Raw genomic sequence first — 26,130 nt, forward strand, 5'->3', positions numbered from 1 at the left:
TTCCATGAGTCTGCCTTTTCCCAAGCTGCAGATGTTATGTGTAGGGTCATTAAAAAGTACAGACTCTCATCTTTATTTGCTCAGTGGTTGTTGATTACTTCCCTAAACATGACTGTAAGTGTGTGTGACCCTTTGACCTCTGTCTGACAGGGAGAACATGGGGAAGACGGGCTGGCTGCAGTGGATGGAGAACAGGTTATTTCTCTCCTCAACCTCTTTTCCAATCTTACATTCACAGTATCTTAAATGAATATGATGAATGCTTCATTAATTAATCTATATTAGTATTATATACAAATATTGGCTGAATGTTTTGCATTCAAACTGTGAAATTGTTTTGAAAAATTACAGAATTAAGTTAGCAAAACATGTGCATTGTGCAGAGACATCATTTGCAAAGATTTCTAGATGGAAACGATGAAACGTTGTGACAGCCCCTTAATATTTGCTATTGGCAACTATCTTGAGAACCAACACATAAGCAACGTCATCTTTGGTTATAGACACTTAAATGGAAGCAAGAAAGATCTCAAACACATACACAAACTTCATTCAATCAGGGTTCCTACACAGTTTGGAAAAGTGTGGAATTTGATTTGAGTAATTTCCAGGTCTGGAAAGATATGGGGAGAAAACAGAGTACGGAAAAATCTTTGTGTTTCCAGACTATTTCCTCTTTTCGGATTTATAGAGAATATAAAGTTGAGTGATTTTATGGCTAAAGTTTAGTGATAGTTTAGTGATTTTCGAGCATGACGGCGCACATTTTCATTACACAAAACTGTTTGTCTTCTTTACCATAAGCACATTTTTTTGTTTTATTTCACTAAACAAATGTACGTGTGCCACTCAAACTAGCAACATATACAGAAGCAAACGATCATTTAATTTAGACTGTACTTTGCTGTTTAGTGATCATGCAAAATCAAACCACAATTGCAGTATCAAACTGATACCAAGCGGCAACCTCCCGCAGATCCTCTTGAAGCCAATACGGAAGTGACTTAAACTGCATTTCATCGACTGGCCACTAGAGACAGGCTCCAGAAGGGAGCAGAATCTCATTGAGCCGCATGTTAAAATGCCCAACTTTACAGCACCCTAGACTGGGTAAACCCAGCCTTATCTGCCGGGGATTTAGAGAAGCGATGGGTCGTTGCCTGTTGATCACGGCTCTTGTGGTCTGATTGGTTGAAGGACTATCCAATTGCGTAAAGAGTCATTTAATTTATGCTCGTTGATCAGGCCTCCTGTGCAGTAGAAAATACAGAGCAGACTCCCCAGACCAATGTTCAATCTTAAATTGAGCTTGGTCTTGTGATAGCCAGACAAGACGTGCCCACTTTGGGCTTCAAAACTGCTCTTCAGAAACCTGCAGGTGACGTCACGGACACTACGTCCATATTTTTTACAGCCTATGGTCTACACATATAGTGAATATATGCAGGTTTTAAAGCGTTTTAGGTTTCTTTTCATCATGTAAACGCATGTTACATTTCGAGAAAACCAATGGGAAAAAAACAGAGAAAATTTTAACAAATGATTGTTCTATATACCAAATATAATGCTGGTCTGAACCATTAATGTTAAATACGGTCTGAAAATGTTGAGTCTGGAAAAGCATGGCATTTTTTTAAATAAAAAATGTGTAGGAACCCTGCAATATGAGATTTTACAAACTGTAATCCTAAATTTTAGGATTTAGGAAGTTATGCCTTCTATAAGTATAACATTCCCTCTTTCAATGTTAGTCTGAATGAATCTGTATTTTTTGCCTGTTATATCATCCAGTGAAATTCGTAAGTTTGACCACCTAGAAAAGAAGTAGCACGCCCTTTCTCAACAGACGCATGATTTGAGGAAGTTTCAGATCTGAAATATCCCTAACCATAAGTATGATGAGCAATAAATAGTATAAATAAATGTGTGTGAGGAATATAAAGTGCTGCCTTTTAAACACTGCGATAAATTAAACCCAATTTAAGTGACCTATATGAAACTGCAAGCACCGCATTGTCTTTGGATTGATTCGCTGTACTCTCTATTTCTGTTGTGTGCAGGGCGATGCTGGTCTAAATGGGCTTCCAGGACCTAAAGGAGACCCGGGCAGTGCTGTAACTACACAACCACACACACATCACAAATGCTATCTGTTTTGTTTGATCACAGATGTCTGCATTTTACAGTTAGTATAAGCAGGAAGAAGTGGCTTTCTCAGTAGGTCATGTTATTTTTGTCTTTCAGGGTATGAAGGGTTTCAAAGGGAGTTATGGACCTAAGGGACACAGCGGTCTGAGAGGAGATCCTGTAAGGTGTTTATAGTACTTGTTTTTAATGTCTAAACAACTCGACCTGATTTGTCTGTATATGATTCTCTGTTTACATTACAGGGCGTGCCAGGAATAGACAACACAATTCTAGGTCCAAAAGGCGAGAAAGGAGATACCGGGCTCCCGGTGAGTGTCCTTTTTTTTTAACTCCTTCTGGAAGATGTTAGCACGATTTGTTTGTGTGAGAGCGACAGATTGTTTCTGTTTCAGTAGTGATCTGCTGTAAGTCCGATGTTGTATAATTACGTTCGTCCTGTGTGGTTATATAAACACACTACTGTAAATTCCTCCCACGTGGCTTTGTATTTTTATAGGCTGCCAACACTTACATGTTCACATTTGCATTGTCAATTATAACACCACTAACACATTTGTGTAATTTGACATGAACACACTTGGTACTGCTCCTCTGAAATGGCTTTCCTTTTTTCGTTCTCACTTTGACTGTTTTTAATATATATATATTTTTTAAATGAAGAACTTTAATAAAAGTGGAGGATAAAGTATCAAAAACATATCAGATTTAGAACCACATTTTTCAGCATGTTACAAGAATATCCAGTGTGTAACCGATATCAGTAAAAGTGTGTTATGTTTTCTTATCAGGGTGACCCAGGGTTAGTTGGACTCTCACCAGACAGACCTGGAGATAACGGTGATCCTGTGAGTATTACCTATAGTTTCTGTAGGCTACTATTCAAGTGTCGCTCGTTACTTGTGTGATTGGTTGATAATCATGATAAAACATTTGTACACAATATCATATAGCATTTACATGTGATACAGGTAGAAATAAGGGGTGTAACGGTCCGGGGCGCCGCAGAGGGGGGGGGAAATTAGGACGATTCTAAGGGCCCACGCACTTTTGGGGCCCCCAGAGATTGGTTTTATTAGTAGTAACAGTACTAGTAGTAATGCAATAGAAATTATAAATGTATAATCTACCAAAGAGTTACAAATATAACAAAATTATGGCTTATTTCTGCATTTCTGGCAAAATCCAGCAAAACGCTCCTCTCACGAACTACTCACGGACCATTTGCTCAAATCCCACTCCGACATGAAGTTTCTCTGCACTGTAGTATAGCTACTTTAATTGTTGTAGCCATTAAGAAAATGTATTTAGTTTTATATTTATGTTTAAATATTATAATGTGATTATCTTTGTTGTCAATCTGTCAATGTTGATTATGAAAAGTGAACAGCATGAGTTAGAAAGGACACATCATAAGATGTGCACTGCCAGGAGACATGGAGTGGGTCAGACATGATTGTGACCACTTCATTAAGTTTTGTTCTGTAGAAAGCCTTTCTTTAAATTAAATTTTGTTTTGTATAAATTGTATCTTAATTTTAATCAATGTTTCATCTGCCAATTAAGGCATTCTGGGTTGAGCGAGCAGAGCTTAATTGACCTATCGGTAAGCCCCACCCCCTTAGTTACTGTTGCTAACTCGGACAAACAAACGGAGTTGCTATATCTTACAATGTACAGCTGTCAGTGTGAAAACCTTGTCGCAAGATGTTTTTGGACACAGAATGTAGCGTATATCCCGTCCGAATGATGGCCAAACTTTACTGAAGGTTTATCAAGTTTATAATGTCCTTTTTCACTCCAAAAAAAAATCATTGTAAGAGCTGAACAAACAAAGCATAAGAAATGCGCATTAACGGCTCATTCACAAACTCTCTCTCTCCGTTGCATTATCATTAACATACACAGCAAATTACACAAAAACACTCATACAACTAACAGTAAACAAACATATACACAGACCGTGTGCCTTTTCGAGGGTGCAGTTAATAACTGGTAAACTTTGTATCTGCAAAACAACTCTGATAAACTGCGTGCGAGCTCTTCCTTTCACTGCCCGTAGACTATAATACTCATCAAAATAAGAGTCCTCCTTAGTAGGACAGATAATGTAGACCTTAAACATATCTAAAATTAAATTAATTTACATATAACCAGTTTAATATGGAGAGGCACTGAAATGTAGACCTTCGTGTTTTTGACCTACAGTGTTACATGACGTGAGAACAGTTAGTTAATTCGGTTTGTATGTTAGCAGGGACTTTAATCGTAACTTAACGAGAGTATGACAAACAGAAAATCCTCTCAGGATACCTGGAATCAGTGTTACAGTACCTCAGGCACGACATTTTAGCATATTTGTAGCATAAACACCATGAAACCGCTGAGAGCTTTGGATTTTCCAATGTTTCTCTATGGCGCTGAAGCCTTAAGATGTCCGAGCTCCGGTCCCAGCTCAACTGATACTCAACTGCTATTGGCTCATATGCGTTCGAGGGGAGGGGCTTACCGATAGGTCAAATGGTCAGTATTATTAAATTGCAGACAAAGATTTTGGATAGCTAGGTTGGTGCGGTGGGGCACATATTCTTCATATTCTTTCATAGGGCCCAAAATTTCTAGCGGCGCCCCTGGTAACGGAAGGCTACACGTATACTTACCGAACGGTTCCAAATGCAATCTTTAACAGTGAACAGTCGGCTTGTTTAAAGCGCGGAACACACTTCAATCCTAGTTCCCACACGAACATATTAAGTATTCAGTCCATTTTATCACGAAATTCAAACAATGAATGCCGTTTTGACGCTCTTTAATGTGACGTGACTGATCACTGTATAGGCGCGTCAGTTCAAGCGGGCGCGCGAGTGAACGCGATCATCTCTTCCTAAAGAATAAACACAAATTAATATCTTAAGGTATGTTGAGGATACATCATATGTCGTGTAATCGCTCAAGAAAATGTTCAACTGCGGAAAGAAATAAAACGGCTTGTAAGCAATGTCACGTAGCATCACATTTACCTCAGAAGTCATTCAGTGTCCAAAACTGTTAGTTCACTAAAGAAATAAACTCTTTCACTAAATATATGCACTATATTAGCCTATATATTCATTATATTCTACTTAACCTGTTAATGATGTCTTGATTATTTAATGTTTGTTTAAATAAACGGTCATGAAAATGACAGACACTGTGTATAAATGATTATCGATTGTTAAATGAACGAATTGAAGAAAAAAACATTTTATTATTAGATTTAGAAATGAATGCAAAAACTGCCTTATGTGAAGTTTACATGTTTGCATACAATGTTATTTGAGTGTTGATTATTATATCTAAAAATAAATAGCAACTGAATATAGGCTAATAGTTTGGGCCCTGTTGTTAACCTTTAATAGTAATGTGCAAGTAAGGGATCCCTATATAGTTTACAGCAATATCTTTAATAAACTTAGTTATAATTTAATTAATTTAAGGACAGACACTATTTTTTCAGTAAACCACTGTTTAATAAAAATAAATAAAAAGCAATTTTGAACCGCCAGTTGTGTGTACCGTTACATCGCTAGTAGATATAGACTAAGGTTCAAAAGATTAGGCTCACGTTTTTGTTAAGAAAGTTTTACTTTTATTCAACAAGGAAGCATTAAAATGACAGTGAACCCATAAATAATTTCTGTTCCTTTTAAAGGATCCTGAGAAAAGACCCTGTAATGCAGTGTCGTGCATTTTTCATTGAGTTCACATGTGATAATAATAATTAAAATGGCCAACTCAGCATATTAGAATGATTTCTGAAGGATCATGTGACACTGACATCTTTTTCTGCCTCAATATCCTTCATCAGAAGAGAAAATGAATGAAATAAGTGTAAAGAAATGTAATCCTTCAGATAAATTCTCTGTGTATTTTGGTAGGGTGCTCCAGGAAGAAAAGGCCCACAAGGATTCCCGGTAATGTAGCATGAAGAACACGCATAGAATTCTGTTCTGTTCTTTTCCATTCTGTTCTTTGTTTAACCTGATCTATTCTACTTGGTTGTATTTTAATTTAATTTATTGTATTCTTTTTTAATCTTGTTTATTCTAATCTGGTGTTTATTATATACTTGTAATCTGATTTGTTGTTGTTATTATTAACTGTGTTATTATATAATCTATTCCATTTTTTTTTTAAATGTATTGTTCTCAGTTCTATACTAATACACTATTCAATTATGTTTTTAAATAAGTGGATTTTTTTCTGTTCTAACATTCTTTTCTCTAATATATTCTATTCTGTTCTCTTCTAATATAATATGTTCTGTTAATTTCTGCTGTGGTTAATATGAATCTGTGTAGGGTGAATCTTCAAATGAAAAAGGAAAAGCTGGACAGCCAGGGCCTCCTGGTTACCCTGGACAAGTGGTGAGAACTACGACCGTTCACACCCATTTAAAACAGACACAAAGACAACAGATTTCAGATGTTAATGTTGGAATTTATGTTTTATGTTTATTTATTTTTTTGCTTGTTCAGGGACCACCAGGTATAAATGGGGCTCCAGGAGAAAGTGGTCATTCAGGTGTTCCTGGGATTCCGGTGTGTATTCAATTGTTTAGATGCATGTTTATGTATGAAAAAATATATATGATATGGAACACCTAGAGAAGAATACGATGAATATTGAGAGAACTGTCTGTGTTTTCATAGGGACCCTTTGGCTCTCCTGGAGCTAAGGGTTCAAAGGGAGGTCGAGGACCCAGAGGGCCACGGGTATGGCATCTTCTTCCTCTTTTCTCTTTTCCTGACTCATTTCTCAAAAGTACCCATATTATGCAGTCTCACTTCCTGTTACAAACATATGTAACAGTGTAACACATTTGCATAATGCCAGCCTATGGTCTTCATTGACCCGCACTCAACCGCTGTATTTGTAGCTGAGGCCTGGAAGAGTTTGGCTTGCGTTGTCGACATGTTGAGAAGACTCAGTTTTCGGCGCTGCGAATCCACTTTGCATGCACTTCAAAATAGGTCTGGGATAAATCGATAAATCAATAATTCGATGCATCGCAAGTTGATAATGGATCAATTCGGAGATTTTCCGACTGCATCGCGATTCTCTCTCAAATTTATTCGGATCTATTTTTAACAGCAGATGGCACTGCGTGCTTTAGAAACAGCCATATTGGCTCTGCTTGCTTCTGATTCCTTACACACACCACTTGAACCTTCTATAAAATAATCATTCATAAAGTTAAAAAATGTCCCGGCCCTTCTTCGAAAGGATGAGGACTCGCGCTGAAATTGATACAGAAAAATCGATGCCATCAGTCGTATCACTGTTTATCAAGCACTGAAGAAGCCTCTCGAGCACAAATTCAGATATGGTAATTGATGCTTCGTTTCTGACATACACTGTAAGCAGTCGACCAATCACAACAGACTGGGACATCTGACCAATCAGAGCAGAGTAGGCTCGCAGAAAGGACAAATTTATTGAGACCAAGGGTGCGTCTCAATCAGCTCCCTAGTTCAGTAGTCAGGGCACTGATCAGGACACAAGTCAATGGGTTGACTCCCTGATCAGTGCCCTGACTACTGAACTAGGGAGCTGATTGAGACACACCCCAAATCAAGCCTGCAGCACTCCTCTCAGAAACTGAAGCCTCCGCGCCTTGATCGCCCCCCGGTGGTTGGTCCCAGTATAGCTCATAAACCCCACCCCTCCATGTATTACATTGGACGTGAGACAAACTAAACAATTCAATTACACTTCAAATACTTATTTCCTAAAGATGGTTTCAGTCATTTAAAAAAAAATAATTAAAAAGAAACTTTTTTTGTTGTTGTATTGACTAAACCGTAGTGTATACAATGTAGAAGATCAATGATATACATGCACGTACAGAAGAGAGAAGAGGAGAGAGAACAAAAAAAAGGAGACTGAGAACCAAGTAAAACCAAGAATCATAATCATAATCGTAGTAATCATAATAGTAACAATAATTATAACAACAATAGTAATAGTAGCAGTAGTAGTGGTAGTAACAACAATAATATTCATGATAATATTAGTAATAGTAGTGGTAACATTTCTAATTTATAATAACAATAATGGTATTAATAATAATAATAATAATAATAATAATAATAAAAGTAGTAATAGTATTAGTAGTAGTAATAATAATATTCATGATAATAATAAGAGTGATTGTGGTGGAAACATTTGTGATGTATAACAATAATAATAATAGTATTAATATTAATATTAGTAATAATAATAATAGTAGTGGTGGTAGTTACAACAATAATGTTCATAATAATAATAGTAGTAGTAGTGGTGGTAGCAGTAGTAATTTATAATAATAGTAATAGTAATAATAATAGTAACAATAATAATAATAATAATTATACATTTAGACTAGTCAAAAAGGTTAATGTGGATACTATTCTCTAGGTTGATTTTTGATAAATTAATGCAATGTATATTATGAGAATATTAGTGTTTTTTGACCTTGGATACATGTAAACCTATTGTAGGAGACCTCCAAAACTAAATTAGGAACCTTTAAAATAGCATAATAGGGGCACTTTAAACACAAATAGCCAGAAATGTCTTCTGAGTGATTACTTTATATCTGAATTTCAAAATAATTTTTTGATTGGCTTTTATTTAGGCAAATTAAAACCTGGCTAGTCTAAAGTATATTATGTAATACTGCTCTCTGGCCATATGATGTTGTAGAGCAAATTTGTGCTCCTCTTTCTTCAAGTGTGCCTGCTTGTGTTTAGGGTCTACCGGGTGACACAGGGATCAAGGGAGCGCTGGGGCCGGAGGGATTCGAAGGGCAACCGGTCAGTTGGTGCATTTGTGCATCTTTGACTTGAAAATGTTCAAATGTCCATCTAAATCATATGGAAAAATTTGGTGTGACTTTCCAATCTAATGAATGACTTTATGTAAACAGGGACAAGATGGAAGAGATGGGTATGGACCTGCTGGGCCCAAAGGACAGAAGGTACCTTTGATATGTCTCAAGATCATACCATAAAAGTGTTTTTAATTTTTCTATTTGCCATATTTCCCGGAATATAAGACACTTTTATCATCTGAAACATGCTGCGGCTTAGAGTACATAAGCAAAGCACACATTTGGACTCTCTCATTGGCCCAGTGAGAGAGAAATGCAAGTTTATTTGTATAGTGCATTTCCCACACGCCATTACTTCCAGTTTCACTTTAAATAAATATGTCTAGGCTTGGCGGTCATAATACATGTTGTTCAAAATGAATTCCACTATCATTTTAATCTCATATTTTTCATTCATATTGTCTTCTGAATACCATTAAATGTAACTATAATATGTTGTGACGTGAGTGGAGGTAAAATACATGTTTATAATGTTTGTAAACATGTCATTTTATTTACTTTATTTCTGAACGTAATAATAAAATGTGACTTACACAGTAATGTGACTTTTCCGAAAAATACAGTAACTTGTTTTCTCTTGTCTACTTTTATGGATATTCACGTAACAGAATAAATTTGCTTTTAGGGAAGCAATGGATACTTTGGCCTCCCTGGATTGCAGGTGTGTTAAAGCTAATCAAACATCAGTTGCAGCTCATTACTTGGCATTTCATGTAATTGTGTAAATGTTAATAATAATAATTTTAAAGTAATATAACATTATTATAATAATAATAGGGAGAGGATGGTACCAAAGGATCCAGTGGAAGCAAAGGACATAAAGGTTATCGAGGAACAGCGGTACAACTTCATTTCATTTTCTTTTTGCTTATTTATGAACCATTTGAAAAGTTAAAGAGATAGTCCACCTAGAAATGAAAACTGTCATCATTTACACACACTCAAGTTGTTTCAAACCTGAATTTCACAAAGAATGTCGGTAAGCAGACAGTTGATGGACCCCATTGACTTCCATAGAATGAAAAAATGACTATGGAAGTCAATGGGACCCAGCTACTGTTTGGTTTCCCATATTCTTCCATATATCTTCTTTTGTGTTTAGCAGAAGAAAGAAATTCATACAGGTTGAGGGTGAGTAAATCATGACAGAGTTTTCATTTTTGCGTGAACCATTCCTTTAACGTCCAAAAAAGCAATCATGTTATTTGAGCATTTCCTTTTCAATTTACTTGCATAATAACATTATATAGAAGGTACTGTATGTATGCAATATACTATAAAGTTTATGCAGTTATGCTGTGTTATCGTGTATTGATGTGATCAGGGGAACACTGGTCCTCCGGGTATTCAAGGTGTTCCAGGAGAAAAAGGGATGGACGGACACAGGGTCAGTCATTTGCATATAATTCACAAAACGATGTCAGTTTATGAACATGTAAATCAGGTGTACTGATGATTTACTGTAAGATGTTTCTGTTCATCTTTATTTATTGAATTCATTATGTAATTCAATTTTATTTGTAGGGTGAAAAAGGACTTCCTGGAATCAGTTCGATGCCTGTAGGTTCACATTACTATAAATTATCTTTAAACAGTATTAAATTACTCAGAAAGTTCAGGAAATGTCATTGTTTTCTTTCTGTCCTCCATTTCTGCTTCTCAACATAAAGGAATGTGACCTGGTCGAATACATACGCAAAAACTGTGGTAAGTTCAGAGCACCAAATATCCAAAGATTACCAAGCAGAATGACATGAACATTATTTCATTAAAATATTTGGTTTGTCTCTGCGTGATCTCTTAGACTTGCCTTTTATAAACCTTGAAATCATTTGAAATGTATCTAAACTTTCATTTTTTCTCCACAGCTTGCTGCGCTGGTAAGCTTTGTCTTGTACTTTAACTACAGTTTGTTGCCTCATTAATCAATAATCTTTTATAACTGCAAACTTTTTACAAATAGTGAATTTCATTGTTGTTTTTGTACAACAATGCTTACAGGTAGCCGTTCCCAGTGTCCAGCTTACCCCACAGACCTAGTGATAGCCTTGGATGTGTCTGAAGATGTATCTTCGGAAGTGTTCGAGCAGATGCTTTTGGCAGCTCACTCCTTACTGGAAGACATTTCCATTGCTGAGACAAATTGTCCATGGGGATCTCGGGTGTCTGTCATCTCCTACAACATCGAGTCCACGGTCCTGGTCCGTTTTGCAGACCACCTTAAAAAGAAGACTCTTCTGGAAGCTCTAAATGCAACCACTGTAAAAACAACCACAAAAGACAGGGACATAGGACAAGCCATGCTCTTTGTGGCACGAAACGTCTTCAAACGAGTCCGAAAGGGCAGGCTTATGAGGAAGGTGGCCGTGTTCTTCACAAACGGGCCATCGAATGATGAATCAAGCCTCGCCACAGCAATGCTAGAGTTCAAGGGGGCAGACATTGGCCTCGGAGTGATCGCTTTGAGTCCTGCTGCTGATGTGAGACGAGCAATGCAGGTAGATATCAAACAAGCATATTATGCCAATATATTTAGTGACTGTGATGACAAACAATGAGTCTTGAACATTTGGGGGGGACCATTTTTTTTTTTTTTTTTGTAAAGCATAAAAAAACAGAACAGTGAACGAAATTCTAGGTCTAATTCTAGTTGGGAAATAATCATTTTGGCACTATTTGCAAATAATATGTGCATTAATTTGCGTCAAATATATCATTAGTCACGAGATTCTTCCCATTAGTGAATGAATACATAAATCCGCTGACAACATTCAAATTCCTTAGTGGTCTGGTGGTAGAGTTTTTGTAAAGCGTGTCAAAAAGGTTACAGGTTCTGATCCGCCCTCATATCGTTTTTTTTCTTCATTAAAATCGAAGATGTTCAATGATTGTATATTAAGAGCATGGACACGTTTGTGTGCATTTTGTTTTGAGTCCCCGCAACGGCATTAAGCGATAGATTGACGCACTCGTCTATATGAAGACTGCTCGAGCCAAAAGAGAACGTGAACCCCGCCTACTTTGATTTGATTGGCCATCTCAATCATTTTGACATTGACGAGCGTCGTTGGACCTGAGGCAGACCAGACTAAAAATGTCACTTTTAAACCTTTTTTGTCATCCTAACATACAGAGCACAGCGTAATGGAGTGAAGGAGAGCAGTGCAAGCGCAATTTGGCCATTTCTAATTATTGGGGTCCCCCTCAATGTCTATAGTGGTTACGGCCCTGACTGAAGGGATAGTTCACCCAAAAAAGGAAAATTCTGTCATTATTTACTCACCCTCATGTCGTTCCAAACCCATAAGACTTTCGTTCATCTTCGGAATACAAACAAAGATATTTTTGATGAAATCTGAGAGATTTCTGCCCCTTCATTGACAGCTATGCAACTACTTTGACGCTTCAAAAAGTTCATAAAAAGATCGTAAAACTAATCCATATGAATTGAGCGGTTTACTCCAAATTTTCAGAAGAGACATGATCACTTTATAAGATGAACAGATTGAATTTAGGCTTTTAGTCTTATGGGTTTGGAATGACATGAGGGTGAGTAATTAATGACAGAATTTTCATTTTTGGGTGAAATATAATTGTAGCAAATTAGATAACAAAATATCTAATTATATAAAAAATAATGTAATAAGCAAACAAGTTCCAGAATTTTGAATTCTCTGGATGTTTGAAATCCATTGAAAAATGTGGAACTTTCTGCAGATTTCTGTGCCATCAGATTATCATAGTCATTCACAAAGTTCTATACATCCACATGCCAGTTTGTTTATTGGGTTTTGGGATTAATTGCTAAAGCTCTCAGCTATGAATGAGAGTCATTTCAGCTTTTTTACCTCAAATGTTTTTCTCAGGTTGACAACACAGGAAGCTACATTTTTGTAAATGACAGAGAAGTGAATCGCATTAAACAGTGCCTCATTTGTTTTGGTAAGCTCCAGTGCAGACACACACACTACCGTTCAAACTCTTGAGGTGGGTATGATTTTTTTCAGATTTTATCTTATGTTTATTTGATAGAAAATACAGTAAAAAACGAAATATTGTGAAATAGTATTACAATTTAAAACAACAGTTTTAATATATTTTCAAATGTATATTTTCAATCTATTTTTTAGGATTCTTTGATAAAAAGAAAGTTCAAAAGAACAGCATTTATTTGAAAAATAAATCTTTTGTAAAAGTATAAATGTTTTTACTGTCACTTTTAATCAATTTAATGCTTGATTAAATGAATGAAAGTGACCGTGGCTGTTTGCATGCTTGCACAGCATAATTATGCTTTCTCCTAAAATATATAATGTTATTCAATTTATAAGTCAGCAGCAGTAAGTATTAGACATGCACCGATGTATCAGACGATTTTTGATCAATTTACAACCATCGGCTATAGAATGAAAAAGACAGATGGTTTGTTAATGAACAAGTGCGTGAAGGCACTGAGCTTTGTAATGTCTGTTGCATAATCCAAGATTGTTATGTAATATTCCTGCTGCGCTGCTGTCTGCGTTTTAATGTTAACCAACAACAAAAAATCGCTCCCTACTCTTGACCAAATAACTCATAACTGTGTCTCTGTGAGAATGAATGGCGCTGATGCACACACATCTGACTTCACACACACTGAAACTTGCAGTGTTTTTCAGCCTCTGCCGCCTCGATATATGAGGACATGAATGCATGAACCACATGTCACAGTCACTTCATGAGTATTTTACTGTTTCATTCGACAAAATCTATCATATCATAAACACACACACAGAAACTTCACGGCAACCCATCAAAATAAAAGTTTAGTTTAACAAAGTAATTGTGACAGAAATATATTAAAGGTGCACTATGTTACATTTTTTCAGTAAAATATCAAAAAACCACTATGCCAGTGTTATATATTTTGTTCAGTTGAGTACTTACAATATCCCAAATGTTTCCAACTATTTGTAAATCGTGAGAAATTGCTATTTTACCCAAGGAACCGGGGCGTGTGAGGGAGTCGCCTGTCAATGGCGTCACATCTGTGTTACCCTCGTTTTTATTTTACAGAAACGCTTTACTCTCACTGCAGTGTGAACAAGTGTCATAGCAGCCACCGAGAGAACGCACAGAGTAACATCATAACTTAATTTTCAACACACTCAAATGTATCTAATATGATAAACAGAGTTGCGTTACCTCATACTCATGACCGGAAAAGAGGAAGTGGTGCCGGCGACTGTTTCATAATAAAAGTCCCGCTGCTCGCGAGGCATGTGTTCCGCTCTTCTTATTAACAATCGCTCCAGCGGCCTTGCTCAGCTCCACAACACTCGGTCCTGCTCTGCTTCATACTACAGTAACGTTAATAATCACATCCATGAACATGATTTCTGCCCGAGTCCTATCCCGATTCTTTTCCACCGGCTGTGAGGTGAAAACCACATGTCCCAAGATTCTGCGCTCAAACGTGGCGTCATCAAACTACGCCTTTGTTTTGAATAGGCGACCTCTAGTGGACGGAAAGTTACATAGTGCACCTTTAATGTTGTACAGTAGAATTTAGCTACGTCTCAATGTAATAATAATATATGCATTTAATTTATACAGTGAAGAATATGCAGTGTTATTTAACACTTGTTTAGTTTATTTCTGTACCTGGAAACTGTTAAACCTACCTAAAAAGCACTGTTTATTCCATATGTGTCTTTGTTCTGTTGAATGTTAAATGGATCCAGTCTATGTTATTAGAAATTATTTGATAATGCAGCATTAAACTAGCTAGTAGGCTACAAGTTAATGTTTGTTTATTTTTACTTTGCTGATTTAAAACATGATCAAAACACTATCTATTTTAATGACAAAATTCCAAATAAGAGGGCAAGTGACAAATATCGGAATCGGCCAATAATTATTTGTTAAAATCGGTATCGTCCCCAAAAAATCCTATTGGTGCATTCCTAGTAAGTATCCATTATGGAGAAGTCAATCCCATAATGCATTGCAACAACGTTCAGTTAAAAAATCCATCCATGATGGTGGACAAAGCTAGAGAAATGTTGATTAAAAATAAAAAAAAATTAACCAATATTTCTGTGCATTATATATTTGTATGCTAACTTGTGTCATGACATTATCTTAGCAAACATCAGCATGCTTACTTCCCACTTTTGTATGATGCTCAGAGTTGCTGATTTTCCAAATCAGTCATTTATGAGGTTCTATTTCAATAAGGATGCAGCCTTAGAAGGTCTTTGATTACAAACCAACTGTGTTTATTCTCCCCAGATCGCTGTAACCCAGACCCAGAGTGTGGTATCATTCTACAGCCGCCACCTCTACAGATGGACTTGGACCTGTCTTTGCTGCTGGATGGGTCTAATAACCTGAACACTCAACAGTATTTTAATGCGAAGGAGCTTCTTCTGTCTCTGTTAGACCGGATCGATGTGAGCAATGAGCCGAGCAGTGCGGACGGGAAAACCAGGATAGCCGTCTACCAGCAGAGCTCCATTTACGGCGGCTCTTACATCAACGAGGAGTTCAGCTTCACTAAGTTTAAAGACCGCAGTATCATGAAGCGGCATATTTCTAGTACAGTGAATCAAGTGGGCGGGACATCCCATCCTGAGTTTGCTTTGGAGTGGTTGATTTCTAACATTATGCTTAAAGCAGAAAGACCACGAAGCAAACGAATGGTTGTGGCTGTTTTTGGCGAAAACTCTGGGTACAACAAAGCTCAGTTTGATTATTTGTCTAAATTATGTAAGTGTCAGAATGTTGTGATGTTTATCCTCATGGCGGGACAGAGATTCGACTGGACCCGGATGCAGGAGCTCACCAGCTCTCCTCTGGAGCAGCATCTGGTATTCCTGGATGACAGAGAGTACGCCACGCGCTTTGTGTACGCCTTCCTGCACATGTTCCACAGTAAGGAATATTCATAAGACCGGTGCGATAGAATTGCATACTAACCTGGTTTTGTGTGTAAACTTGCAGACTTTTTTTTTTGTTGCATTTCCTGAGAAGAATATCCCAAAAACTCTATATATCATCTTCTTTCCTCTTTCTCTGTAATTTAAAGGGATAGTTCTCCCAAAAATTTCAAATTTGCTGTTAATTTATTCACCCTCAGGACATCTAAGATGTTGGTGTCTTTTTTTTCTTCAGTAGAACAGTAAAGATTTTTAGCTGAGTCAATGGCTAGTATTGCATCCTTCATATCTCCGAAAAGTCTGTAGATTAATCATATTTATAAAAGACAGATGCGCTGCACCGATTCTTTCCGAAAACAGCCGAGCTCATGGAGGCGTGCTGTGGGCGGAGCTAAAAAGTAACGAGCACGCACATACACACAATACATGGCATTATCCCTGGATTACTTTCGATACAGTACTATACGTTTGTGTTGTTTACATGATATGCACTTGCATGCTGATTGCCAACACAGACATTTGATGCAGTTTCACTTGCCGCCTGCGGTTTCGACTCTTGACCGGGAACAAACAAACACACTTGTAGAACGCCGTTGCTGCTCCGGGAAAACAAACTGCATCCACTGTGCCCTTAAAGCTGGGTTATTTGTGAAGCTGAACAAGGTTATCTTTCCCTCACAACCAGAAACACACTTTTTTAGTGACTGTTAGGGTGGCCATATGTCCGGATTTGGGCCGGACAGTCCAGATTTTAAGGCTCCTGTCCAGTGCAGCCTCAAGCCGCACACTCATTGGTCCTCCTGTTTGGAGTTGCGCTGAAAAGTTGCTACAAACCCTAGAATCTACAAAGTAGAATCTTTATTGGGAAGCAGCAGCATAGCGTCTAATGCCGTAAGATCTCTGGTCAAACAAATTATTGGCTGAAAGCGGTGTCAAATAAATAAGCATAACGTAAACAAGCCTCTACGACGTGCTGGCTACGTCATATAATCACGTTAACATGCTGCAACGTCACACCTCTTTTAATCCAGAATGGACAAAAGAGCATGAATTTATATGAAAAAGCAGGAGAGACGCTTTTCATGGATTCTGCACACTGTGTCGCTGTGCCAGATTATTTGTTTATTTATGTATTTCTTTTATTTCCAGAAGTCTAGAAATGTTATGTTTTCAGGCACTGTGCACTTTGCAAGGTTCATCTCAGTGGTCAGTTTTTGAAACAGACACCATATTGTCTTGAATAAATAGGGTACAGATACTGTGAACAAACACTTTTTTTGCCTCTTACACATAGGTCTACTTCAAGATATATCGTAGATCAAATGGTATAAAACGAATAGAGTAGGCTATTACAGAATCACTGTATCATGATACCATTGATATGATGGACAAAATTGTATTGTAGTTGTGAGTCCAATGCAAGTATTCTTGCCTCACTAAATTCTGCAAAGTGTCCTCCTTTTTGGTGTTCTGGAAATGGCCACCCTAGTGACTGTTAAATTTTGTGGTCTAAAAACAAAATGACAGCGCTGCCAATGACTGTAACCTGAATGAAGCTTACATTTATGCATTTGGCAGATGCTTTTATCCAAAGCGATTTACATTGCATTCAAGGTACAATTTTTTTTAACATTTTGTCAATTCTTGCTTTCCCTGGGAATCGAACCCATGACCTTGGCATTACTAGCGCCATGCTCTACTGTTTGAGCTACAGGAAAACACTGTGTCACTGTGAAATGTTATGTTTCTGATGGGCAAATTGCTCTCGCTCTGGCTGACGCCTGTGTGCGCTCATCCGGGAGAAGTGCCTATACAAGGAATCCAGCCCTTTATGAAGTCACACAGGGCCATACTCAAAAAACGTTCCGAAACTTGTTCGTATCCTAAAGGAGTGTATTTGGCACAATATTTTGGGTGAACTATCCCTTTAACAGATGCCAACACAAATATTTACATCTTAAAAAACATGCTTTAGTCTTTCATCACCTTTTAAGTAGTATTATTATTATTTATATTATTTTTTCATTCTTATTTTGAATGTTTTTATTTTTATATTTTCTGTTTTCAATTTTTGTTAAAGTTTTAGTAGCCTAATGATGTTTTTTTTTGTCAAAATTCAGTTTTAGTTCAAATATAAAGTTAAAGTGTATGAAAATGAGAAACGTATTTTATTTTAGTTAACATTTACTTTATGTCAAGTAATGAAAATGCTTTTTTATGGTTTTAGTTTTTAAATAAACTTTAGTTAAACTGGTGTTGTTTTGTAGGAGGAATCTTACCCCGGTCACTGATAGAGACCCATGATTGTCGTGGTTTTGAGCCAAGCCGTGGTGATAATGGACAACAAACCATAGAAAGGTACATCTTTGAACATAAAATCACAAAGGTTAGCATATTTTTTCCAGCGTGTTTTTGCTGTAAGTGTTTTGACACAGTCGGTTAAACTCTGGGCTCAATAATCCAGATGTTGTAGATTTGAACTAGGGTGATCTAAATATCTCACTGTGTTGACTTTTGAGTCTTTGCGTTGTGCCAAAAGTGTAGGCCGTGCTTGGCCCGTCTGTAGCTGATCGCGTCTGTATTGTTTCTTGCTAACCTGATTAATCACAATAGCAAGATGTGAAAGCATTTCTGAGAAAACATAAGAATGAACTCGGGGGATATTCTCGTCTATGCAATAAACCTTTGCTACACTGGGCTTCATTGTTTTTGTTTGCAAGTTGAAATACACAGATGCTGGAATATTGGGCACTAATTACATTTATACATTTGGCAGATGCTTTTATCCAAAGGGACTTACAGTGCACTTATTATTCATATATGTGGTGAATTTACTTGTGGATATCTTCCTCTGGCGAGAATCGGTTTTCATTTAATGAATTACATGTACAAGACACAGTCTGTGCTATTTAATGAAATGAATCCTTCTAAATGCGTTTCAGAGAAATTCTGCCCACCGAAGAGCCCATCACAACAGAAGAACCTCTGGAGGAATATGTTTATGACGAGCAAAGTACAGAACCAATCGCTGAACCCAATCAACCCGACTACATGGAACGTTTTACAGAAGAGGACCACACCAAGCCTCCGAAGACTAAAGGTGCTGAATCCAGATCTTCCTGGCCTCATATAGCTGCTCTTCCTTCTTTGAAGTTGCATATATCTCTGGCGCAGTAGTGTGCATGTGTCTTCACCCACATTAAAAATGCACAAGCTGTTTTTATGCTGTTTCTCTGACATTCTTTAATATTCAGTGCCATAGGGATTTAGTGGAGTGTACTGTTTGTTTCCAACAGCACGATGTTTCCTTAAGAGAGATGCTGGCCGTGTGTGTGCATCGTATGTGTCCAGTTGGTACTACAACAAGAAGAATAAGAAATGTATGCACTTTTGGTACGGTGGCTGTGATGGAAATGAAAACCGATTCTCGACAGAGGAAGAGTGCTTCAGGGAGTGTGGGTCCACAGGTAAATTCACCACAGCTTGTTTAATGATATTTTGGCTGTTGTTGTTTTTTGTATTAATGTCAATTATTTACTTTACATTTGAATGTATAAGAATACATGTATTGTTATATTTGAATATATAAATATTTAATTTGTTAACTATTATATTAAAGCTTTACTCTAATACATTTAGAGTTTTAAGCATTTATAATAATTTCTTTATCATTTTGAATAGATATATTGGATACGTTCTTTTATGTCAGCCTTTTATCTGTAGAGCATATAGGATTTTAAGTATTTATCATAATTTATTTCTATTTTCTAATGGATACATTTTCCCTTTGAACCTATACAGAGTTTTAAGGTTGTTCAAATTTCTCCCACAGAATCTGAAAATCTTCCACAGGATGATCCCGGAATATTCATGGGTAAAAGAGACATTCACTTGACAGATATGCCATCATAGACTACCACTGTTCTTATATAATTATAAAACTAACTTTTTAACACACCTGCCAATGGCCAGTGACTGAAATACATATCTTTTATCAGATGTGAACATAGATTAATCCTTATAAAAGTTATTCAGTCTAGAGCAGTGAGTAAATTTTCTTTGTCTTTTGTTTTTTGTTTAACATTAAAAACCGGCATTGGCTGGAATATTAGGCTGCTGTCACTTTAAGAGTTAATGCACGGATCCAATATACTGATACACATGCGTTTTCTTTCTCAACTGTTTATGTCCACTTGGACATAACTGACTATGTATACAATTAAACTTGCCTAGATGGGCATTTTGACACAGTTTTGTTTGAATATGCCTGTTCAAGCGCAAGAAGACATGAAAGAGCGCTCAATTCAGTATCGCACGTGTAGGACTGAAAACAATCAAAGACATTTGCTTTACTGTTTCAACCCCCATCTTTCTTACCTCAAGGACCATTTGGAATTTCTAAAGACAGAGGTGGTGATAGTCCCCAAGGCCTGTAGGCCAAAATTTGTCACACCTTTACAGTAGGGGCTGATTGGTCAGTTTGAATGTCTCACATTTGAGTTTAGTCACATGGTCAAGGAAGGGATAAAAGAAGATTGTAGCTGTTGCTCTCTCTTTTCTTGGGGCCTGCTCTTTGGCTCTTCTCTTCTTTGCTCTCTTCTTCTCTTTGTCTCTTTCTCTCTACACTTCCTCTCTCTCTCTCTCTATCCCTCAGGTAACATTTTATTCATGCTGGGAATGATTAATGGTATACATTTTTATCTTCTCATACACAGTACCGTGGGGTTTCAGTCAGGGCCTTCACTAACGATCAACGCGCCGCCACCATAACAACACCACATACATACAAAATACAATCATGCACTGTATGCAGAGTTCCCACGCTTCTCGAAAGTCCTTGAATTTCAGACACATGGATTCAAGGCCTGGAAAGTACTTGAAAACAAACATAGGTCCTTGAAAGTGCTTGAATTAAGCGTGAACTACATTTTGTTAGAGTAGCATGGTGCCATTACAAAAATTGGCCTTTATGCGCTGCCAAAGCCAGAAAAAAACAGCGCTACTGATTGGGGAGGAAGCGGGGAAAACCTGAAAAAATGCTGCGTGAACGGATGGATCGTGATCACAGGCAGGCAGCTCTGCATAATGAGCACATAACATGGAGCTTTTAGTGCCAGGGAAGTGCAAATTGAGTGATGCTTGGCTCAGTGTTGAGCTACATAAAAATTGGTTAATCAAAGTTTCAACGAATAACGCTTAATAAAGTAGTGTTTATAAGCCAGCACTCCTTTGTTTACAGAGGTTACCGGGGAAACTAATATATTTCTGCTGTTCCATAAGCGCCGTCTATTGTCAAAGAGTGAAATTGCATTATCAGCGCGTCAGTTGGTTTGTTCAGACTAATGCATATTAACCCATATTTTTACACCGCTTACACACAGAGTTGTAAATGTTAACTGGTGGATCGATGAGAAGCTCATGTGCTTTAAAAAAAATTAGAATAATAATATGTCTCGATTATTAAGTTGTATTAATATAAATATAAAGTTGTATTAGTATTAATATAAAGGAAAGTCCTTTTTTTACAGTCATTTTATGGTTTAGGAAACTTTCCATAAACACTGATTTTTAAAAAGGTACCATGTACAGGTGATTAATAAATAATTTAGCATATTTTTAATGCCTAATAATTAACGTGTCCATATCTTTTTATTTAATTGGAAAACAATATTATCTCTATATTTTGATGTTTTAATTAACCCTCTGGTGCTCTTCGGTCATTTCTGACCGGAAAATTTTCTGTTTTGAAATTTAAAAAATCACAGCTTCATCAGAATGATATGAAACTTGGTGACTTTTCTAGCTTTAGGTATGTAAACACACAAAAAAATTGGGGTCATGATTCGAGCATGCTAATTGGTCGTTAAAAAAAAGTAGCGTTCATTGTCTTCGGTCATAAATGACCGACCATAGGAAATGAATGTGAAATCGGCAAAAACACAAAAATTCTCTGAATATTTGTGTGTACAATCTACAAATTGGCCACGATGCTGAAAAAAAGTACACAGCAGTAAAGGGGTGACACTCTAAAACATCAAGAGTGTGATATTGACACATCCACTCACACACACGCGCACACACGCAGACTTATACACACACACACCTATGAAAAACTGAGCCTATGAACCACGTTTTGATTTTTTAAAAATCACAGACTTTTCTAGCATTAGGTATGTAAACACACAAAAAAATTGAGGGCATGATTCAAGCATGCTAAGTGGTCGTAAAAAAAATACTCCCACTTGTGCTCTTCGGTCAAAAATGACCACCATAGGAAATGAATGGGAAATCTGCAAAAACACAAATTCACAGAAAAAAATCTATATTTCTAACAAAAAAAAGTCAAAAACTTTATAATAAATAGTCTTTGAGATTTTTATATATATATTCAAATCCATCAAAAATAAATCATTAAATGTGTTCAAAAGAGAACTAGGGAATTCTCAAGCCTCTCCATAGAGACCTCTAGTGATTCCACCCATGGTTGCAAGATTTCTTAAATAATTCCAAAAGAGGGCACTAATCTGCCTTCAAAAAAAATATGTTAAAGGCCTAGTCTCTATTTTAACCTGAAATACTGCAATAATTAAAAAAATAAATAAAACAAAATTACAAAAAAAATATTTTGTGTAATTTTCAATGGCAAAAATAGACCACAATTATTGCATAAATATTAAAAAATACCATCAAATCATCTCAAAATACAAACTTAAAAAGAAAAAATTTTATTGAAGAAAAATAAATTGCTTTGGTTTTACTGGGGTGGAGGAAGTTTAATTCTTAGGTGTCCGGTCACTTATGACCGGGAAGACAACCAATGCAACCCCTAAACAAAGAGCACCAGAGGGTTAAGTAATGATTTATATTTCAAAAAAGAAAACTAAAACCAGTGTGAAATAAATGTTAAAAGCAGGAATAAGAGAGCTGCAAACAGCATCTCTCGTTAAAGCTCGCTCCCTCTCTTGTATACTCTACCAGCCTTTCCTCATAGGATTTTAAAAGTCACATGCCCCTATTTAGTTGTCAGTATATGCATTAGCGTTACTGCAGTAATGATAGACACAGGTACAGTAGGTGTTTGATATACTGTGCAGATTGGCAGTAACACACCCACCTTTATCGTATTTATTGTGCTTGATTTAAAATAAAAGGTGCTTTAAAAAGTCCTTGAATCTGGTGTTCATGAAAGAGTGGGAACCCTGTGTATGCACTAGTGTTGCGAACCCCGCTTTCAAAGTGCTCGTTGGGAAGGGGGCACGCGAGACAAAAAGGCAATTTAACTATTTATTGATACCACTGCACTCACGCGTCACCGTTTAGGCAACTGGTGAAATGAATCAAAATCAACTCACTGGCACAAATACTCTTAAACAAACAAACAAAAACACAGACCAACAAGAACATCAAAAGAAACAGAAAAAACACAGCTTGTCAGCTATCGGATCAGGAAGCTCTTTAGAACGCAGCTTGTCATCCGCAGCGGCCATAGCTCATTTCACTTAGATCGCTCACAACCCGCCAAAAGTTCAAACGGCTGATGACATCAGCGGGGGGTAGCGCCGACACTACACATCAAAATGTGATTGGCTGATGGCACACGTCAGTCAAAGTTATGATCAAATGGAAAATGGCAGCTTCGTGGACCAGCGCTAGTAGTATAGCTAGCCTTCCGTTGAAGCTGCCATTTTCCATTTGATCATAACTTTGACTGACGTGATGCGTTTAGATGATGACATTTGGAAAATACAGCTCGGCCTAAAATAACCACATTCTTTCTGGAAATATAATTGTAACGTACTGAAATAGACAGTCATTGAATTTAGAAATGTTCAGACACAAGAACAAAATATATTTTTTTATTTGACAGGGCCCTGACAGCCCATCACTGCTCATACATCTATTTTGAAACAATTTTAAGTGTAACCATAACCAGATTTTATCATTAAATCCTTTCAATTACAAATACTGTGCTAACTAGTTTTGATTCGGTATTAACTTTGAAGTGCCATCTATTGCAATACAATGTTGTTACATTATAGCAACGCTCTCCCACATATTTTGCTTTTGTGACTGCACTTATTTCTGTCTTTGGTATAAGTTGCAGTGGGTTGTAATAGACGAGAAATGTACAGTTTTCTATCATCTTGCTTATAACGTTTCTTTAGTCATTCGGCAACCCTGCAGCCTGAGCCACTGTAGGCGAACCACTCTTTCACACGCTCTAACACGAATTCTGGGTGTGCGCTTTGGATGTTTGGGCACAGACAAAACTTCCCACACTTCCCACACACAAGTAACAGATTGAGTTCCCTTTCATGTCTTCTTGTGCTTAAATATTTAAATTGGCAAGACTTTCTCGCCGATGCAGCACTGTCTCGACTCCCAAGCGTCGTTCATGTTTTCACAGTATTGCATTGTTAGAAGTCATAAAAATGTTACTGTCCAACTGGCGATTGATACTGCTTTATATACTTGCCAACACCAATTTTTAATCTCATTTGGCACTTGACGAGTGTTAAAGGGATAGTTCACCCAAAAATGAAAATTAGCCCATGATTTACTCACCCCTCAAGTCATCCTAGGTGTATATGACATTCTTCTTTCAGACGAATAAAATCTGAGTTATATTAAAAAGTCCAGGCTAATCCAAGCTTTATAATAGCAGTAATAGTTGCTCTGTTTTTGAAGTCCATAAAAAAATGCATCTGTCCATCGATTAACGTGCTCCACAATGACTCCGGGGTGTTAATAAAGGCCTCCTGAAGCGAATTGATGCATTTTTGTAAGAAAAATATCCATATTTAAAACTTTATATAGTAAAGTTTCGGCCGACCGCCTTCCGTGTTCAATTTGTGGAAAAAGTATTGAAAGTTCCTCTGCCGATCGGAAGACTAACGCCACCAGGTCCGCTCGTTATGACGTCACGTACGCATCTTGAGTTTCACTTTCAACTTTCAACACTTTTCAGGATGGAACTTTACTTGATAAAGCTTTAAATATGGATATTTTTCTTACACAAACGCATCGATTCACTTCAGAAGGCCTTTATTAACCGCGTGGAGCACATTATTCGATGGGCAGATGCATTATTTATGGACTTCAAAAACAGAGCAACTATTACTGCTATTATAATGCTTAGATTAGCCTGGACTTTTTAATTATAACTGATTAAATTCGTCTGAAAGAAGAATGTCATATACACCTAGGATGACTTGAGGGTGAGTAAATCATGGGATAATTTTCATTTTTGGGTGAACTAACCCTTTAATTTTAGGCCCTGTGCTATAACCCAACATAAAACTTTTTGCATTTTAGAATAAGCATGCTTTATGAATTGTTTATAAGGAGAATCCTTGATTCACTAAAACAATTATGCAAATCAAGTAACAGAATTTGTGCTGAACTCAATATGCGTGTAACAGTGTCAAAGAATAATTTAAATAGTCATGGCCCAACCATGACATAAGTTAAACTGTATGGTTTGTGAATAAGATGCGCTAAAATTACCTCCATTTTGTTTTCTTTTTGCTCAGACATCTGCCAGCTTGAGTATGATGTAGGAACTTGCTCAAAATTTGCAGTGAAATGGTACTTCAACGTCCGCAGTGGTGAATGCACCCGGTTCTGGTATGGAGGCTGTGAAGGGAACAGCAACCGGTTCAACACTCAGGAGGACTGTGAGAGTCAATGTCTCAGGGCCAAAAAAGTATCTCCTAACATATCTAAACTGTGATATCTAATGACTTTCCAATGAATGCAGAATCCATGGATCGCATATCTAGAGGCAAGTCTTGAAGTTTTAGCTAAATGTATTTGTACAGATGAGGTAATACAGGTCTAAAGATTGCAATTTGGTGCTATTAGGGGTGCAGAAAAGGCATTTTTCCCCTTTAACATAAAAAAATGTTTTGTATCACCTTTATACATACTGAATAAGATTTCTTGTTGGACTGGCCATGCTTTTTTAAAGGCACATTGTCATCAAGACAACTGTTAAGAGGAATAAAAATACTATGAAATTAAGAATATGTTGTACTTAATTTCTATTTTAGGAGCCGCTACTTTTTGACAGTCTTTAATTCACGTTTCAGGCTATATGATGTTTTATATTAATTAGCACTAAACAAAAACAGCTTGTTTAACCCTCAGAGA

General features: G+C 36.9%; 1 protein-coding gene across 1 annotated transcript in view; it reads left to right on the forward strand.

The window, feature by feature from the left end:
• Positions 1 to 25,830, forward strand: part of LOC307142541 (collagen alpha-4(VI) chain) — a 49,537-nt gene extending 23,707 nt beyond the window's left edge. Inside the window, exons 17-39 of the mRNA XM_079843510.1 lie at positions 151 to 195; positions 2,061 to 2,114; positions 2,245 to 2,307; positions 2,391 to 2,456; positions 2,937 to 2,993; positions 6,063 to 6,098; positions 6,486 to 6,551; positions 6,663 to 6,725; positions 6,837 to 6,899; positions 8,919 to 8,981; positions 9,095 to 9,145; positions 10,383 to 10,445; positions 10,583 to 10,618; positions 10,729 to 10,765; positions 10,927 to 10,938; positions 11,060 to 11,556; positions 12,925 to 13,000; positions 15,332 to 15,973; positions 18,246 to 18,336; positions 18,921 to 19,078; positions 19,275 to 19,445; positions 19,811 to 19,852; positions 25,512 to 25,830. Coding sequence (XP_079699636.1) covers positions 151 to 195; positions 2,061 to 2,114; positions 2,245 to 2,307; positions 2,391 to 2,456; positions 2,937 to 2,993; positions 6,063 to 6,098; positions 6,486 to 6,551; positions 6,663 to 6,725; positions 6,837 to 6,899; positions 8,919 to 8,981; positions 9,095 to 9,145; positions 10,383 to 10,445; positions 10,583 to 10,618; positions 10,729 to 10,765; positions 10,927 to 10,938; positions 11,060 to 11,556; positions 12,925 to 13,000; positions 15,332 to 15,973; positions 18,246 to 18,336; positions 18,921 to 19,078; positions 19,275 to 19,445; positions 19,811 to 19,852; positions 25,512 to 25,711 — 2,652 coding nt within the window. The 3' untranslated portion in view covers positions 25,712 to 25,830. The remainder of the gene's footprint in view (positions 1 to 150; positions 196 to 2,060; positions 2,115 to 2,244; positions 2,308 to 2,390; positions 2,457 to 2,936; positions 2,994 to 6,062; positions 6,099 to 6,485; positions 6,552 to 6,662; positions 6,726 to 6,836; positions 6,900 to 8,918; positions 8,982 to 9,094; positions 9,146 to 10,382; positions 10,446 to 10,582; positions 10,619 to 10,728; positions 10,766 to 10,926; positions 10,939 to 11,059; positions 11,557 to 12,924; positions 13,001 to 15,331; positions 15,974 to 18,245; positions 18,337 to 18,920; positions 19,079 to 19,274; positions 19,446 to 19,810; positions 19,853 to 25,511) is intronic.
• The last annotated feature ends 300 nt before the right edge of the window (positions 25,831 to 26,130 follow it).

This window comes from Gobio gobio (assembly GCF_949357685.1).
Source record: "Gobio gobio genome assembly, chromosome: 18".
In the NCBI taxonomy this organism is placed as follows: domain Eukaryota; kingdom Metazoa; phylum Chordata; class Actinopteri; order Cypriniformes; family Gobionidae; genus Gobio; species Gobio gobio.